Source organism: Acanthopagrus latus, chromosome 19 (genome assembly GCF_904848185.1).
Source record: "Acanthopagrus latus isolate v.2019 chromosome 19, fAcaLat1.1, whole genome shotgun sequence".
Lineage (NCBI taxonomy): Eukaryota > Metazoa > Chordata > Actinopteri > Spariformes > Sparidae > Acanthopagrus > Acanthopagrus latus.
The window spans coordinates 15205417-15221125 of record NC_051057.1 but is presented as its reverse complement, the minus strand read 5'-3'; the positions used below and the strand labels follow the sequence as shown (position 1 = coordinate 15221125).

Sequence of the window (15709 nt, the reverse complement as noted above, 5' to 3'; positions counted from 1 at the left end):
GGCCTGCCTGTCATGCGGCTGTCAGCTGATTGGTTTGTCTGGACGCGGAATTAAGGAGATACCTGACCCGAGATCAGCTGTTCTTCATTTTATTTACGGCTTGTATTGATACATACAGTAGACACTGACCTCGGAACAGTTTACAGTGCAGGACGACTGCGGACTGGCTTTGAACAGTAGCGTCTTCAGTTTCTATTTCGTTTAATTTCAAGCGACAAAAGAGTGACTGCGCGACATTTTGAAAAGTAGACAGGTCAGGCTAGGGAAGATATCTGCTTGCTAAAATAGTTTTTTTTAAGTCATCTATGTGAATTAATCTGATGAAATGGACACTGAATTACGCCTCTGTCTATTTCTATATTTGCATCCCTCTGTATGTTTAATATCTTTTTGATATCTTAAATTAATAACAGGGTAATTCAAATAATACTTTGCAGGTTGTTTGTTTTGCAGCTTTCCGGGTTTTAGTAGCCTGCTGGGTAAATACAACGCACTTGGAGGAAGAAGTTTATTTAATATATTAATAAACCCTCTGGAGATATTGCAGAAGAGAAAAAGATCTTGTCAGATCTGATGGTTATCATCCATTGACAGAAAATGTCAAAATTATTTTGAAAGGACAACACACTGTTTTCTAAAACCAGTCAACGTTGAAATAGAAAAGAAAATATAGACGCTAGTGCAAAAAAGCCAATTAAACAGGAGTGGATGCCTTTCAATAACATCGTTTTGACCTCAGTTAAAAAACAATTTGCATTTGATATAATTTAAAGACGATAACACGAGATTAAACATTAAATATCTGTATATGAATTGTATGTATGTTTCACTTTTGATATCTCACATTAATTATTGAGTAATTCAACCAGTATTTTTCTTTTGTCCTGCAGCTTTCCAGTTTTTGTTTTGAGCTCCCTGCTGAGTGAAACAATACCCTTGGAGGAAGAAGGTTTATTATGCCCTCTAGGGACACTTACCCACCAATACAGCAGAAACATAAAAGAGTAAAGTTCAACCCTCGACAGTAGTTTCACGTCTTCTTGAAAGTTGAGACCCAGATAAAAATGAATCAGTCACACGTGCACTCATGCACATGCAGGCACATACGTAAATCTGCGCCATATCATTTACTAGAAAAAAGTGAGTAATTCTATTTAAATAACTGTATTTTCCTTTCCGACACCATACACCGTAACAGTTTACTTAACATGCATCTGTAAACTGTTTGTTAAAGCCTACAAAGATTAATTGTAATACTTTTGATGTATGTATTACATTTCAGTGCTCTGCTCTCATTTAATTGTTTTCTTTCTCGATAATTTAATTTCTTTGCCAGTTTGCCAGTACTTTGTAGACCAGTTGCAGATAATGGTCTCAATATCCACTAATTTTGATTCCACCATATGAGGTGCAAAACGTGTACGAAAAAATGAAACGTAAACCACCATCCATAGTTTAACTGTCCACTATAGAACAGAAGCACCACATAAGCAACATATTGGACTCCCACAAAAAAAAAAAAACAACAACTTTTAATAGTAATCAATGACTTGTAACCCCTCAGAATCTACTGCCTGTGTCAAACTGTGTCAAAAGAGACTCACCGCGACTGAAGGTATAGGGGAAACATCTTGGCCTCTCTTACTGACTGATGTTGCACAGTGAAATTGAGCGGGGCAGCACAGAGTGGTCACGTTATGAGGCATCTGATTAGGTGGCCAACCATGCGCTGCCCGTTAGTCTAATTCAATTACAGCTAGAGAGACATGAGGGGAAAAAAGTTTCCCTCTTTTTCCGAGGAACTTCCTTAACAAAATGGATAGTGGTGTCCTTTAGGCTTCCATGGCAGAGGATTAGGAGACAGTGCAACAAAACCTCTGAAGTTTTTATTTGGTTCACATGAAGTTAAATGAGTTTAACCACTGGTGGACTCAGATGGGTGGAACCAACACATCCCCCTCCCCTTCAACTTCAAAATTGGGGCCCACATTTAAAAAAATGAAAATAAAATAAAATGCTGTGAAAGTACCCTCTGGGATGCCCCATGGTAAGTTAAAGATAATGGGACAGACTACAAAGTGGCCAAATGTGTTGACTGAATGATGCAATCAAAACTGGGCCAGCAATTGTCTTATTTTTATCAGTAGCTTGATTTTGTGATCACATTAATTCACTGCTCTGGTTGGAATAATTATAATAAAAGTAAAATTAATCTGATTAACAGGCTAAGCAGCACAAATAAGTCAGTCTAGATTTAAAAGACATAGATCTTTCAAACTAAATGTCAGTACAATGTAAAAATGGAGTGTCTTAAAGTGTCAGGAATATAGTTGCATCTTTTCCCATAAAGGCTTCTTTTATTTCTGCAACTGACTCTCTTAATGTTGAGTTCATAACGTCATCTACATACCTTCCCTCACCCCAATATTTAAAGAGAAGTGGCTGAAGCAATTCAATCAGTTTATACAACAATATGATTTCATGATCTATCCAACAAAGTGGATCAAATAAGACACTATAGAATGCAGGACCTCACTATGCCTTTGAGCTCAACTTTGCAGTGAACACACTCCCCTCACGCTTCTTTTCTAACTCTGTACTGCCATCTACTGCTGCAAACTATACATTGACGCAAGCCCAATCACCAGTTAGGAGAGAATATAACCTGTCTGCTATAGCCTATATTCAATGCACTCATAAACCTCAACATTCTTTATTATCAATTATCAATTATTTTGCTAGGACAATACACAAAATCTACAGGCCAGAGATTTATTTATTCATGTTTAACAATCGAAGAACTCCCTTTTGACCTCGGCGAAATATATATATATATATATATATATATATATATATATATATATATATATATATATATATATATATATATATATATATATATATATTTTTTTTTTTTTTTTCACTGTACACAACTGAAAATACAAGCTGTCCTCAGAGGGTAATACTGTCCACAGAACCCATAAAATTTGAAGCTAGAAAGGTGCTACTTAGAAGTATTCTGCAAACATAAAACAGTAAAACAATATTACATTGTCTTCAATCAGCTCAGATTTTTTTTTTTTTTTCCTGATAGCAAATTCCATCCCAAAAACTACACAGTGCACCCTTAATAATGTCGCATACCGCCTCCTGTTCCAAGATGTACGTAGCGCCATGAACGCACCACTAGTAACCAAGGTAATGACGCTATCTCCGTTACCAAGGCATTCTCAAGGCAAACACTAGCCGGATAGCTAGGCTAGCCAATCTGCCAGATAATCTTATAGCTATGATTTAACCCCCGTTTAGCGTACTGACTGGGGTTAACTTCAAGTATTAAAGGGTTTTACCGGAACCATCGACCCCAGCTCCATTTTTATTAACTCTAGCTTCTGGTCACTTCGCTGCGTGGCCTAAGTTATAGGCTGAAACACCCTTTTTTCCTTGGGACCAGCTCATCTACAAGCTAGCGAACTTAGTAACAATAACGTTAGCTCCACAGCCACCATGGTAAGTAGCCTCTATCATTTGCTGTTTATAGATTACCAAACCAGCCAAGACTTCTTTTTGAAGTTAGCGTGCTAAACGCCTCGCTCTGTTTATGTTTGAAGACGAGTAGCTAGCAAGCATTCTCATAGATAGCATGTTGTATGTGTCCAAGCTCATTTGAACAGGCCCTGTCACATATTAGCAGGGGAAATCCCCTTCATGTTAGCTTATAAGCTAGTTGTTGTCTCCATTACAGCTTCTGTCTGTCTCTCCATCTGTCTGCCTTTAATTCTTGGTGACCATTTCGTCTTTGTTCTTGTCTGCACGCAGGCTGAATTTGGGTTTAATGAACACCATCAGAATGAAGTCATCAATTACATGCGATTTGCACGTTCAAAGAGGGTCCTGAGATTGAAGACTATTGACTCATGCTTTGAAGAACTCAAAGACAGCAGGTAACTAATCATACTCAAGTGTTCTGATATAATTGTTTGTTAATAAACCCCACGTTGGTTCACTTAAGGCTCACATTTAATAGAAGGAAAATGAACAACACAATAATTACGTCCTTCGTTCAGTTGGACCAGTAATATATATGCATGTGTGCATGTATTTCTCTCTGAAGGCTGGTGGACGAGACTTTCACAGTGGATGAAGTGAAGGAGATGCTGGACGGGCTGCAGGTGGTGGTGCGTGGGGAGGTGGAGATGGAGCTCATCAACACAGCCCACACCAACGTGCTGCTGCTCAGGCAGCTCTTCTCCCAGGCTGAGAAGTTTTACCTTCGACTACAGAGTGATATCTCAGAGCTGGAGAACAGGTGAGCAGTGAGGAGGAGTCATAATTGTCGAGTTAATAGACTACAGACACCTGGTAAACGTTATATAATGTGGCATAACAAGTGGTGCAATGGTCAGGTTTGCTCTCACACGAGTACAAAATGTTCTCATTCGGATATTGCACATGTCATTGTCCATAACCGCTTATCCCTTTCCATGAGGTCGTGGGGTGTTGCTGCTGGAGCCAATCCCAGCCTTGTCTCAGGGCGAGGGCAGGGTACTCCCTGGATAAGTTGTCAGCTCATCACAGGGCCCTCACTGATGAGCTGGGATTTGAACCAGCGACCTTCCGATCACTAGTCGACCTGCTCTACTCTAATATTTCCGAATTGATTAGACTGAAAGTGACTTAACGGTTCAAGGTCAAACACAGTACCACAGGAAAAAAAAACAAGTGAGCCGTGCCTCTAAACAAAGAGAAAAACTTCAAGTTCATGAGAACACTTTGTACCACTTCCTTCTCAGTGCTGTTTAGGTTTACATCTCTGGCATGTTACAGATGCGCAAGACAAAAAGGTCACTGCCTGCCAAGCCACATGCTTGCGTGCAATATGTCAATTTAACCCATTTTCCATGAGAGTGGTTTCCTCCTTTGCAGTGAAGTTCAGTTAACCTAAAAGCCACAACTTCTTCTACCATCTTACTGTATTTTAAGGTAAAGGCCCTTTGCTGCCAGCCTCATTCAGTAAGGTTGAGTCGATCTGTGAATTTTAAAGAATCGCAAAACGTTAAAAACAAGATTTTAAAAAGTCTAAAATCAATGTGCTAATCCAGATACAATGTCTCTGTTTCTATGGATTCCTGATTTCTACAGTTAATATATAGGCCTCTGTGTTACCTTAAGTAACAAGGACTGTAGAGAGACACCTTTGTATTTTTATGAATTCTTCAAATGATATTTCGGTCTCTGTTAGCCTCTAAAAAAAATACCAGGAACAGAAATCTCAAAACTTGAAAAAATATATTTGTAATTTAAGTGAACAAACTCTTTAATCCTTACACTTACAAAAAATTAATATACGATTTAAAGATGCAACGTATAAAAACTGTCCAGCTGTCATATTCATTCAACAAACAGGCCTCAGCATATAGCAAGATTAACTGCTTAATGTAGCTGCCATTACCTAGTTAGCTCAATTAGCTGAACGTCTAGCTGTGCAGACCAGGAGATAGGAGCATCAGGTGAGTGTGTTTATACCACTAGCAGAGGAATGTGGGACTGAGCCTGCTGTTGCTAGATGATTAGCATGCTATCTTCCTTGGGTATTAGATATTGGATGTCATAACATCAAAACTTTGTTTCTTCACATTCTGTTGATTACTGCCGTGATTTTTGTGAATGTTTCCAACCAAAATCGTAAATCTTCTATGGCACCTTTACATTTTTTAATAATTAAAAATGAATTACTGTATCATTGAATTAAGTTTTTAAAGCTACTATTCATCTTTTTACTGATGTATTCTGAGTGCATACTTTTTGAAGTGGTGATTTTGCACAAAGTTCATGGCCATGTGTGGTATAATTAAGTCTTTACAGTAAAACAAATCTTTCCTAAAAGATCTTTCTTGCTATTGTTACTAATCAAACATGCCGAGAGTGACTTTTGTGTGTTTTTTCACATTACAAGCCTGAACACAGATCAATGTGGGTGTGTACTGTACACACGATACCAGAAATAAAGATAAATCACACTTGATCTGTTCTCAGAATCTACGTTGCACACTTGACATTTTGGCAAAGGACGTATTGATAAGGCTTTTGGCACAAATGTAGTCAGAGGTTGTTATAGATCAACAATATCTCCCATTGCTGTAATCTAGTGGAATCTGTTCAGTGACAGTTGTTCAACAATGCTGGCTTTGATGTTCAAAATTTGAATGTCAAACTAAAGCCCGATGCACACGTCATCCTGTTTCTCTTCTGAACTGAGGCAGAGGAAACAAGACTTTTCCACATTCACCGATGTGATCTCAAGAATCTGAGCAAAAGGTGTTAAAATTCACACGTCTGCAGCCGACTGTTGGCATGTTGTGAATTGTAAAGCATTGTAAAGCTCCCGGGTCTGCAACCAAAAATGACTGTCGATAAATCTGTTGATCCTTTTCTCTATAAATCAATTAGTTGTTTGGTCTGTAAAATGTTAGAAAGTTTCCCAAAGACCAAGATGACTCAAAACAATCTTGTTTTTGTCAACAAACTAAACCTTTTCTCTCATAGAGGAGTAGAGAAACCAGAAAATATCCACTTTTACATTTTTTCTTCTAAAAAAATTACTCAAACTAATTATTCAATTATCAAACTAGTTGGCGATTAATTTAATAGTAGACGACTGACTAATTGTTACAGCTCTATGTGAATGGACTTCAGGTGAACTTAATGCAAGATCTGACCTCTGTAACCTTTCACCTTGGTAAAACCTTGAGCATGTTTTGAAAATGTTCTTTTGTTTGTGATACGCACAAAGTGGGTGGATAAACAAGGCCTTTTTTTTTTCTCGCAGGGCCGTACGTGACTGATACTGTGTCTAAAGCAGGGAATACGCCCCATGTCACGGTCTACGTGTGTTCAGCTGCTTTTTAAAAACCACATTTAAGCTTTTCAGAGAGCTGTTGTGCTCACCACAAGCTCCGTCTATATATATCATAAATGCTTAACTGCCATCAGGAACAACAGTGTAGCGATGCGTAACTGCCGATTTGTAGATTATTGTAATGTCAAAAAACATCAACATCAACACTGTGGTTGCGAGGAGAGTGACAGTTAAGTGGGAGATGGACAGATAAGAGATCAGTGTTGCTCAAAATATTATATTGACATTTACTCTCCATTTATTGTATTTTAGGAAAGGTTTTATTTATTTATAAAATTTATCAACACTGTTAAGAGCTTTTTTTTTCATTTGACCTTCTCTGTTTTTTTTTTTTTTTTACTTTATTCTGCCACCAATTCTTTGCTCATCTCTACCCGTATAGGGAGCTGCTGGAACAAGTGGCTGAATTTGAGAAGACTGACTTTAAAACCACCGATAAGGTGAGTATAATGTGCAGCTCAATCATGTGCAGGCCTTCAGACATCACCGCCAGTGTAGTCATTAATCATGTGTTCAAAGTGTATATGTATACCCGCATGGAATTCAGTAACTAGAGAGCAGTGCAGCACTCACTTTGCATTCTAAGTCGCTTTATATGTCAGGCCGCCTGCCCTTCGCACGTAGCCGTGTGGTTTAGAAGTAACACATCATGACTGAGGTTGAAGTGTGGTTCACGATGCACAGTGAAAGAAAAACAAATGGAACGCTGTAATGCAATACTTGGCTCTGTCAGGGGATTGGCTTTTCACACTTAACTGAAAAGGTAAACTCCAATCATCATTTCATTTCTAGGAAAAACAACACTAGAGATCTATAAGAGACGGTGTCGCATTTTTACTGTTTCATCTCGTCATGTTTACTTTCAAGCTATAAAATGTTGGAATTTGGTATTGAAATGTCCAAAAAGAAACAGATCTGAATATATTTTGTTGAGTTGTGAACTTTATATTATCACAAATGTTTCAAACCCAGAAAAAGCAACACGTTTTCTCAGTGGACAATGGACAACTCGATGAATTCATTAACTTACTCCCCACAGACTCTGCTGCTCTCTTTCCCCTCTCTCCTCTATGTAACGTTACGTTCATGAAGTTAAGTACATTTCTGCTACAGCTCCAGTTAGCAGTCAACAATTTTAATAGCCTACGTAAACACCCGAAAACGGAGGTCACCTCAGCGGATTGCTGCTGCAGTCCAAATTTTATAAGTAATCTCTGAGCTGTAAATCAGTAAATGGTTCAGGATCAGAACAGAACAAAAGGTGACTACAGGTGTTTATTCCTCCAGAAGGTCTGGCTCTGTCTCTCCAGCCGGCTGTAAGCAGCTGAGCAGCAGTACTTGCCCCCTCCCGCTCTGCCCAGCCCTCCACACAACACTCTGCAAATACAGAAGTTACATGTTGAACGTTTATGGGCAAGGTAGCCAACGAGTTTTAGACTAAGAACGAACTGCTGTCTTCACTTTATTCCCAGATAAACCAGGAAACAAGCAAACCCAAGCTAGCGCCACTGAATGAAGGTGGAGTGTCTGAACTTCTTAACAAGGTAAAGAAATAAACTGCGCAAATTTATGTATACAGATTTATTGTAGAAAGTTGTGTCCTCACTCCGTCACCCCTGTGTTAATATTTCCTCAGGAGATTTCAAGACTACAGGAGGAGAACAATAAACTGAAATCCAGGCTGCGGACTTTAGAATCCCAGGTATAGCAGGTAGACATTCAGTTATCTCAAGTACACAGCAGGGTGGTTTTATGTTGTTAACTCTCCGCTTCTGATTGATTCTCTCAGGCGATGAGTGCTCTCGATGAGAAAACCAGGGCAGAGAGAGCTCTGAAAGACCTCCAGAAGGTGCAAGGAGAACAGCAGGTACTGAGAGTTGGCTTGCAAGTAGCATCATCTTCTTTTGGGTCTGCTTTCCATTTTATACTTTAATTTTTATTTTTTTGTTAATTGCATCTGAACATTTGCTATCATTTGGTTTTATCTGCAAACTCGGACCCTTAATCGGTATGTATCCAGCTGACCACAGTGTTGCTTTTAGTTGAAATAGGGACTAGATTCTTCTTTCTAACGATGATTAGCCATTTATTCCATCTGAAATTGTGCCTTCCTTTTTTCCATTCAAGGTGGCTGCTCAATCTCAGGAGATCAGCAGTCTTGAGGATACAGTGGCGGCCCTCAGGGTGGACTACGAAAGGTCTGTTAGTGCCAACGCGGTCTCCCAGAAGGACCTGCAGGAGAACCTGATCGCGTCCAAACACGAGCTTCTGCGAGTGCAGGAGCAGCTATCAATGGCAGAGAAGGTGCGTCGCTGGGGTAACTCTTTACCTCCAACTGCCGAGTAATTGAGTTAAAGAGACGGTTGATGCATTCAGCTTCTCTATAGTTAATGTCATTTGTTTGTTTGTCATCTGCAGGAGTTGGAGAGGAAGTTTCAGCAAACTGCGGCCTATCGGAACATGAAGGAGATCCTGACCAAGAAGAATGAGCAGATCAAAGATATTAGGAAACGATTGCAGAGGTGAGTGTTCATCAACCCAATCGCCGGAATACATTTCAGCTCATGAAGTTTCTGCCAAACCACACAGAAGTTAAAACTGGACATGTCTTTTCATCAGTCAAGGCTTCATTTTCTATTTCTGTTAAGTCACAACGCTGTGCTTGTCCTCTGCTTAGGTTTAGGCACAAAAAAACACTTGGTTTTGGTCAGAAACACATTATGGTTTGGCTTCAAAAGAAATTGTTTGCTTGTATAAGAAATATGTCTAATTTCAGATTTGTATCATTGGTCTGTTATAGATACGAGCCCAATGAATAAGTTCTGCCCGAGACGGCAGACAGCTTGAACAGGTTAAGACGGGAGACTTTACTTCTGTGGTCTGGACAAGAAACCAGTCGGTTCCCCTGCTGTGAGATAAGAGAGACAGAAAAAAGCACTCCGTCCACAAGGATTTGTTTATTCATGCTTTACCTGGAATCTTCAGTAGTTATTGGCTTTTGCACAGTGCGGGCGCGGGGAGGTTGGCAGTACATGCAGACGAAATAGTGACAAATGATCTTCAGCTGTGCTTTTTTTTTCTACGTCTCAATTTGGAGCTCACTTACAGTAGCTAGCAGACTTCCCTCAGTGCTCTATGCAATTACTATCTCGTCCCTGTTTGAAGAGGCCTTGACTATTTGCTGAATTGGACAGATCGTTGAACATTCTGTCTGCCTGAAGCTTTGCAGTCTTATCTTTCAGATGGTTTTAAGTACAAATTAGCTCTCTATCACCAGTTATGTATATTTTGCAGTTTTAATTTTAGCAGCGTCTTTTGTATTGTTGAGTTAGACCCAAGCCAGTTTATTTATAGTTTATTAACAGCTTCAAAGTAATGTTTCCTGACTTCGATTTGTTTACCTTAAGAAAAATAACTGTTCTCATGAAGATATTTCCAATGATGTGACATTCTGTGAAAGTCCCATCATTGAAAATATAAAAAATTTCTTGCTTTTACGTTTTCTGTTTTTTTTCGCATATTGAGTGACATGGATAGCGATCTAGAACGATCCCCTTGCTCCCTTACTTCGTTACACAAAGGGCATAGAATATTTTTGTCTGGAATCTTTAACTGTGTACTTTTCGTATTGCTGTGGGTGATGGAGTGTCAGAAAAAGAAATATCAATATATACATGATGTTCATGAAGTAATGCTCTTGTAGAGTATGATACATCTACCCTGTATTACACTAGATGTGCATTTGTTTGTATCGTGCAAAGTATGGGGTAATAAAGCTGTTACCAAATACATGTGTAATCATTAATCGGAAATGTTACTGAAGGTGCTCATCATCATTGTTTTTGTGATTATTTTCCCCCATATTTTACATTATGGGTATTTCTAAACATATACAGTGAACTTCAAGTGAATTTGCTGAAGACTAAACATGCCCTCTGCATGCTTGGATGGATTTCAGGGTGTTATGACATTTATACATAAAGAAGATTAAGACAAACAAATTAAATGAATTGGACAAGAAAGGTTTAAGAAAGAACACAAATCAGTGTCTGGAGCTGACTGGTTCAACAAGGGGGCGCCATACTGCAATAACAGTTCTGTGTGTATATACGCATCTACACGCACACACACACACACACTCACGCATTACTGTACAAAAGGTCACAGGAGGTCACAACACCACGGTGCACTTTTAAAGAAGGCTGTATTTCAACAAACTGAACCAAATTAGATTTAAAATCAAATATTCACAACATGGCATGTTGTGAATCAGTAAAGTCAGTTGTGTTTGATGAAACACGAGTGTTCTTCATGAGTGAAGAAGGTGCCTGCAGAATGCAAAAAAAAAAAAAACTACACACACTGTACAAGTATGGTGTGTTCCAAGAATGTGTGCAAGAATATCTAAACACACAGGAAGTATTCAGAGAAAATGAACGATGACCTGTTTTCAAACTGAAACTGCAGTGTTGCTCTGTTCATGAACCACTTCATGGTTTCACAGGCCAGTCACGTACGTATCTATGAATTCTCCAGCCTCATTTTTTTTTTTTCAAACATTACTGTTGGTCATGTCTGACACAGTGAAGCTCTGAGGGGAAAGGTCAAGAAGAAAAAGAGGGAAGGAGGAGAGTGTCATACGGCCACATCGTGACTGAGGATGTTTACATGCTGTAAACAGCAGGGAGGAAGTCCCAGACTGATAAATGATCATGACGAGGGCTGGACACTGACACAGACACAGACAGGGAGTGTGCCTCTTCTTGTGGTACAGCAAGATCATATTAAAATCTAAATTCATGTAGGACAACTTCTTTGCTTGATATCACTAAATAGGCATTAGGAGCGTTTTTAGGAAAAACTCAGTCAGTGGCCTTGTAGTTACAGAATATGGTCATGCAGAATAAGGCATTAATAAGTGCTTTGTAATGGCTAATAAAGAGCCAGGATGTGTATTACTTAATATGTGTACCCTCATGGAAAGTGTTGAAGTAGACATTTTTTTTCTACAGTAAACTGTTACGACAATACATTTCTGTATAACCAAATGCTGACTCAGACACTTATCAATTTAAGATAAGACAAAAGAATTTCCCCTGTTTTAGCGCCAGTCTGACACCAATTAAACCGAAAAACCGATGCAAATGATCGCGGGGCGCATCTAGCTGGTAGCTGGTTGTTAAAATAGAAGACCAAAAGAATCTAGACATCAATCTAGCCCTGACACCCTGCAGTTGTGTTTTTGTTCCAACACATACTATCATTCATCAGCTTCTTCCGCTGGTTCACGTGTGTGAGACCTCAGCGTCTCTGCCCCGTGTGTGCAGACTGACAGGCAGAGTCATAAACAAAGTGGTCGCCAGTCAGTCAACCGTCAACCCTTCTGTTGTTTTCACTGAAACTCTTCGAGCCACATCTGTCCTGACTTAAACCTTGGTTGGTTTTTGTGTTATGTGCAAGAGCTGTTCACACGTTTCATCCTATAGGTGCAGAGAAAAGGGGGCGGGGGAGGGAGGGGAGGGGTGCCATCACATGTGGTAAAAACACAAAATACTGCGCTTTAAACCCTTTTCATTCTGCTGTAAAAAAAAAAAAAAAAAAAAAACACACACGTACACACACACACACAATAGATTAAAGGTGATGTATGTGAGGAGGAAGTGTTTCTTGTCTACCTGTTTGTCTCTACAGAAATATAAAGATCACGAAAAATGATTATCGTGTTGCCTTTGTGTGCGTGGACGCGTGAATTCACACTTGCGTGCGAGCATCTGTTTTCTACCGGTAGCAGCTGAGGAAACCGTCATGGGAGAACTGCCGATAATTTCAGATAGGATGCAAATGCTGAACTGTCTGTCAGTGCGTGAAATAAATCACAGCAGCGAGCAGGTACACAGGAAGTGGTGACTAGTTTTCTCTCAGTGCTGTACGCGATCTCTGGTACTGCTGAGAGCAGCAACAGTGACTGTGTTTTCCCACATTATAGGGCAACTGTTAATACATGTTAGCGTGAGTACATCCTCTCGCAGCAGCTTCCTGCTCACCAGCGGGCCATCAAAGGGGGTTTCGCAGTTTCACTGGCAAGACAAGCAATTCTTTTGTTTGGTTTTTCTCTAGAAGCAGACTTATATACGTGAGAAATCACACACGTTTGGATTTTCGGGGCGTATTGTGTGACGTCCAGAGTGCTGCATGATGTCAAAAAAAAAAAAACAGTGACTGTGGGATTTCCAGAGGAACAGCAGCAAAGAAATAAAACCTTCTTCTCCTTAGAAATGTTTCTGTTAAACTGATGAGCAGGGAAACATCCCCTTGCTCGATTCACTGCATTCAGTCATTCTGCTGCTGCTGCTCAGGTTCACCCGGCCTGGTACGACCAGCAGCTAGCTTTTGGCAGATACATTAAGATGAACTTGACGACTCCTCTTTTCCTGTGCCATTGTTACACTTCTCTTCTGTTCATTTTTGCCCCTATTTGCTTATGTGAGAGTCGACTGAGTGGTTACAATGTTCCTCCCACCACAACCCAAAAATTGAACTGAAAATGAAAGAAACTTCGGAATAAACACTCCATACGTGGCAGGGGGACGCAATTAGAATCACAGATGGACAATTAAAGAAGTAAAAGAGAAATTAAAACAAGACTTCAGTCATTCAAGCTCAGGCACACTGAGGCTTGAACTATTGGTCATGATATTGCGAACATGAACATCAGCAGTGAATGAGTTTGATGACAGAAACATTCGTTTTTTAATTTTTTTCTTTAATCATGTTACTCATGCAGTGTGCATCCGCCCTGTACAGCCAGTTTTCTTTACCTCACACTAGCCGTAAGCTAACGTTGGCGAGCGACGGCACACACAGGTGACAGCTCTCAGTGAATCCAGTATCCTACTCACCAGGACTCTTACAACATACATGTTACACTAGCTTTAAAGTAAGTAAAGTCCCGACAATGAAAGGCAGCGCCGCTCGCTGCTGCAGTTAGGTTGATAAACAGGAGTGAAGATAAATCCACTTTTCTGCCCCAATAATATAAAAGTAGTCACTGGGCTCTTCTCCCGTCGGTAAAAGTTATGGGGTCAGTGCAGAAAAAGTGACTTCTGAAGAGTATCACATGCCCATGCCAGTCTTGAGATAGTCATCAAGGTCTTTAATGTTTGTGCGCCTTGGCTGATGTCACCTATCAGGGGCGGATCAATATCACTCAACACAATCTACCAAGGTGTCGCAGATACAGATTAACCGGCATCCAACACACACTGTACGCCACTTCAGAGAATGATTACTCAGCGTGTTAGATTTCATTTTGTTGGTACCGTTTCCTGGCAAATGGCATCTGTTCAACGTACACAGTGTGAGTACAGCAGACGATGCAGCACTCAGGCTGGCATCTTTGTCCAGTCAGCGTTTCTGGTTATGACGCGGAACAAGTGTCTGATTTTCATTTGAAACCCGATTAGGAGCCGCGGTCTGTTTGTTTGACATGGCCGCGACGGGTAGGTGCAACTGGAGCAACGGCATCATTATAAACATCATCAGTCACTTTATTGGAGAGCTGTATCTGAAGTGGGCAGTGTGCGATGTGAACACCTCAGAGTGTCATTCTCACCGGGCTCCAGCTTTGAGTCATTACAAGACACCTCTGTGTTCAATAAACCTCTCACGTACTATCCAGTGAGTTACTATTTTAGGTCAAAATTAAAAACCACTGTATTTCCTATTTTACACCTCGGCACCGCACTGCCTCTCATTTGAAGTTTTTTCTCAAGAGAGGCGTAACAGTTGAGGCCACCCCACTGACCATGTGGAGGTTATTATTAGTGAAACTTCACACCTTTTAAATTAGATCACAGCATTGCTGAGAATTGAAATATGTGGTACTCTGTATCAGACTATTAGACTGACAGTTTTTTTCCCCTTCTGTCATCATGCACTGCAGTTGTCTCATGTAACCTGCCTCATCCTATCCTGCTGACTAATTCAGGGCTTCTCAATCTTTATTTCACCTGCTAACCCATTTCAGGCCTCAAACGTTTCACTACTTAGCAGTTATAGAGGATTAAGGTCATTCGTTGTGTGAATCTGGCTGCTCTCATGTCAACGTGGAGGATGCTCAACGTTTTCTGAAATTGCATGTTTTGCAATATGTTTCAAAATTAAAGTTATACACGGTGGAGACTGTAAACCATCACACATTAGTGGTAGACTAAAGGTAAAGAAAGGGACAAGCTAATGACGGTTTGGCATCTTTTTCCATCACGTGTGTTGTAAGTGATATTTTTTGGTCACTAGCTCTACATTCCAACAGTAATCACTGTTGTAGAGTGGCCAGTAACTAATGTGTCTCCTCCCCCGAGAAGAGACATTTTCTGGTATCCCTGCCCCGCTTTATCCAATCAGGACGGAGAACGCGATAAAGAGGTGGTCCTGTCCGCTTATGAACACGTAGAGAGCCGGAACCTCCCGTCTGTCGATTTCCGCCACACGTTCATGCGGTGGTGGTGGTGCAGAGAGGAGGGAGGGGGGTTGCGAAACAGCAAATCAGACAAGAAGTTAGGTTAAATGACGACAACGCTTATGTCAGCTTTGAGCTCACCTGTGCTCTGAGGCCATGAAAGCTAAATGTGTGGTTCAATAATCTTGTTTGCCTCGGAAGGTTCCTGACTGAGTGAAAGGACAAAGACGAGAAGCTTAGTGCTTCTGTGCGTCTTCTCTCATCTCCTTTAGCATAGGGTACACTGGAGCATCCTTTACGAAAGGAAAGGGTGTTTATGCCGTCACGAAACA

General features: G+C 40.3%; 1 protein-coding gene across 1 annotated transcript; it reads left to right on the top strand.

The window, feature by feature from the left end:
• The first annotated feature begins 3204 nt into the window (after nucleotides 1-3204).
• Nucleotides 3205-10710, top strand: lztfl1 (leucine zipper transcription factor-like 1). The gene is made up of 10 exons (XM_037079803.1): nucleotides 3205-3510; nucleotides 3820-3944; nucleotides 4115-4309; nucleotides 7302-7359; nucleotides 8392-8463; nucleotides 8556-8621; nucleotides 8709-8786; nucleotides 9047-9223; nucleotides 9338-9441; nucleotides 9720-10710. The coding sequence occupies exons 1-10, from the start codon at nucleotides 3508-3510 to the stop codon at nucleotides 9736-9738; spliced, it is 897 nt and encodes a 298-aa protein (XP_036935698.1). The 5' UTR covers nucleotides 3205-3507; the 3' UTR covers nucleotides 9739-10710.
• Nucleotides 10711-15709: the final 4999 nt, after the last annotated feature.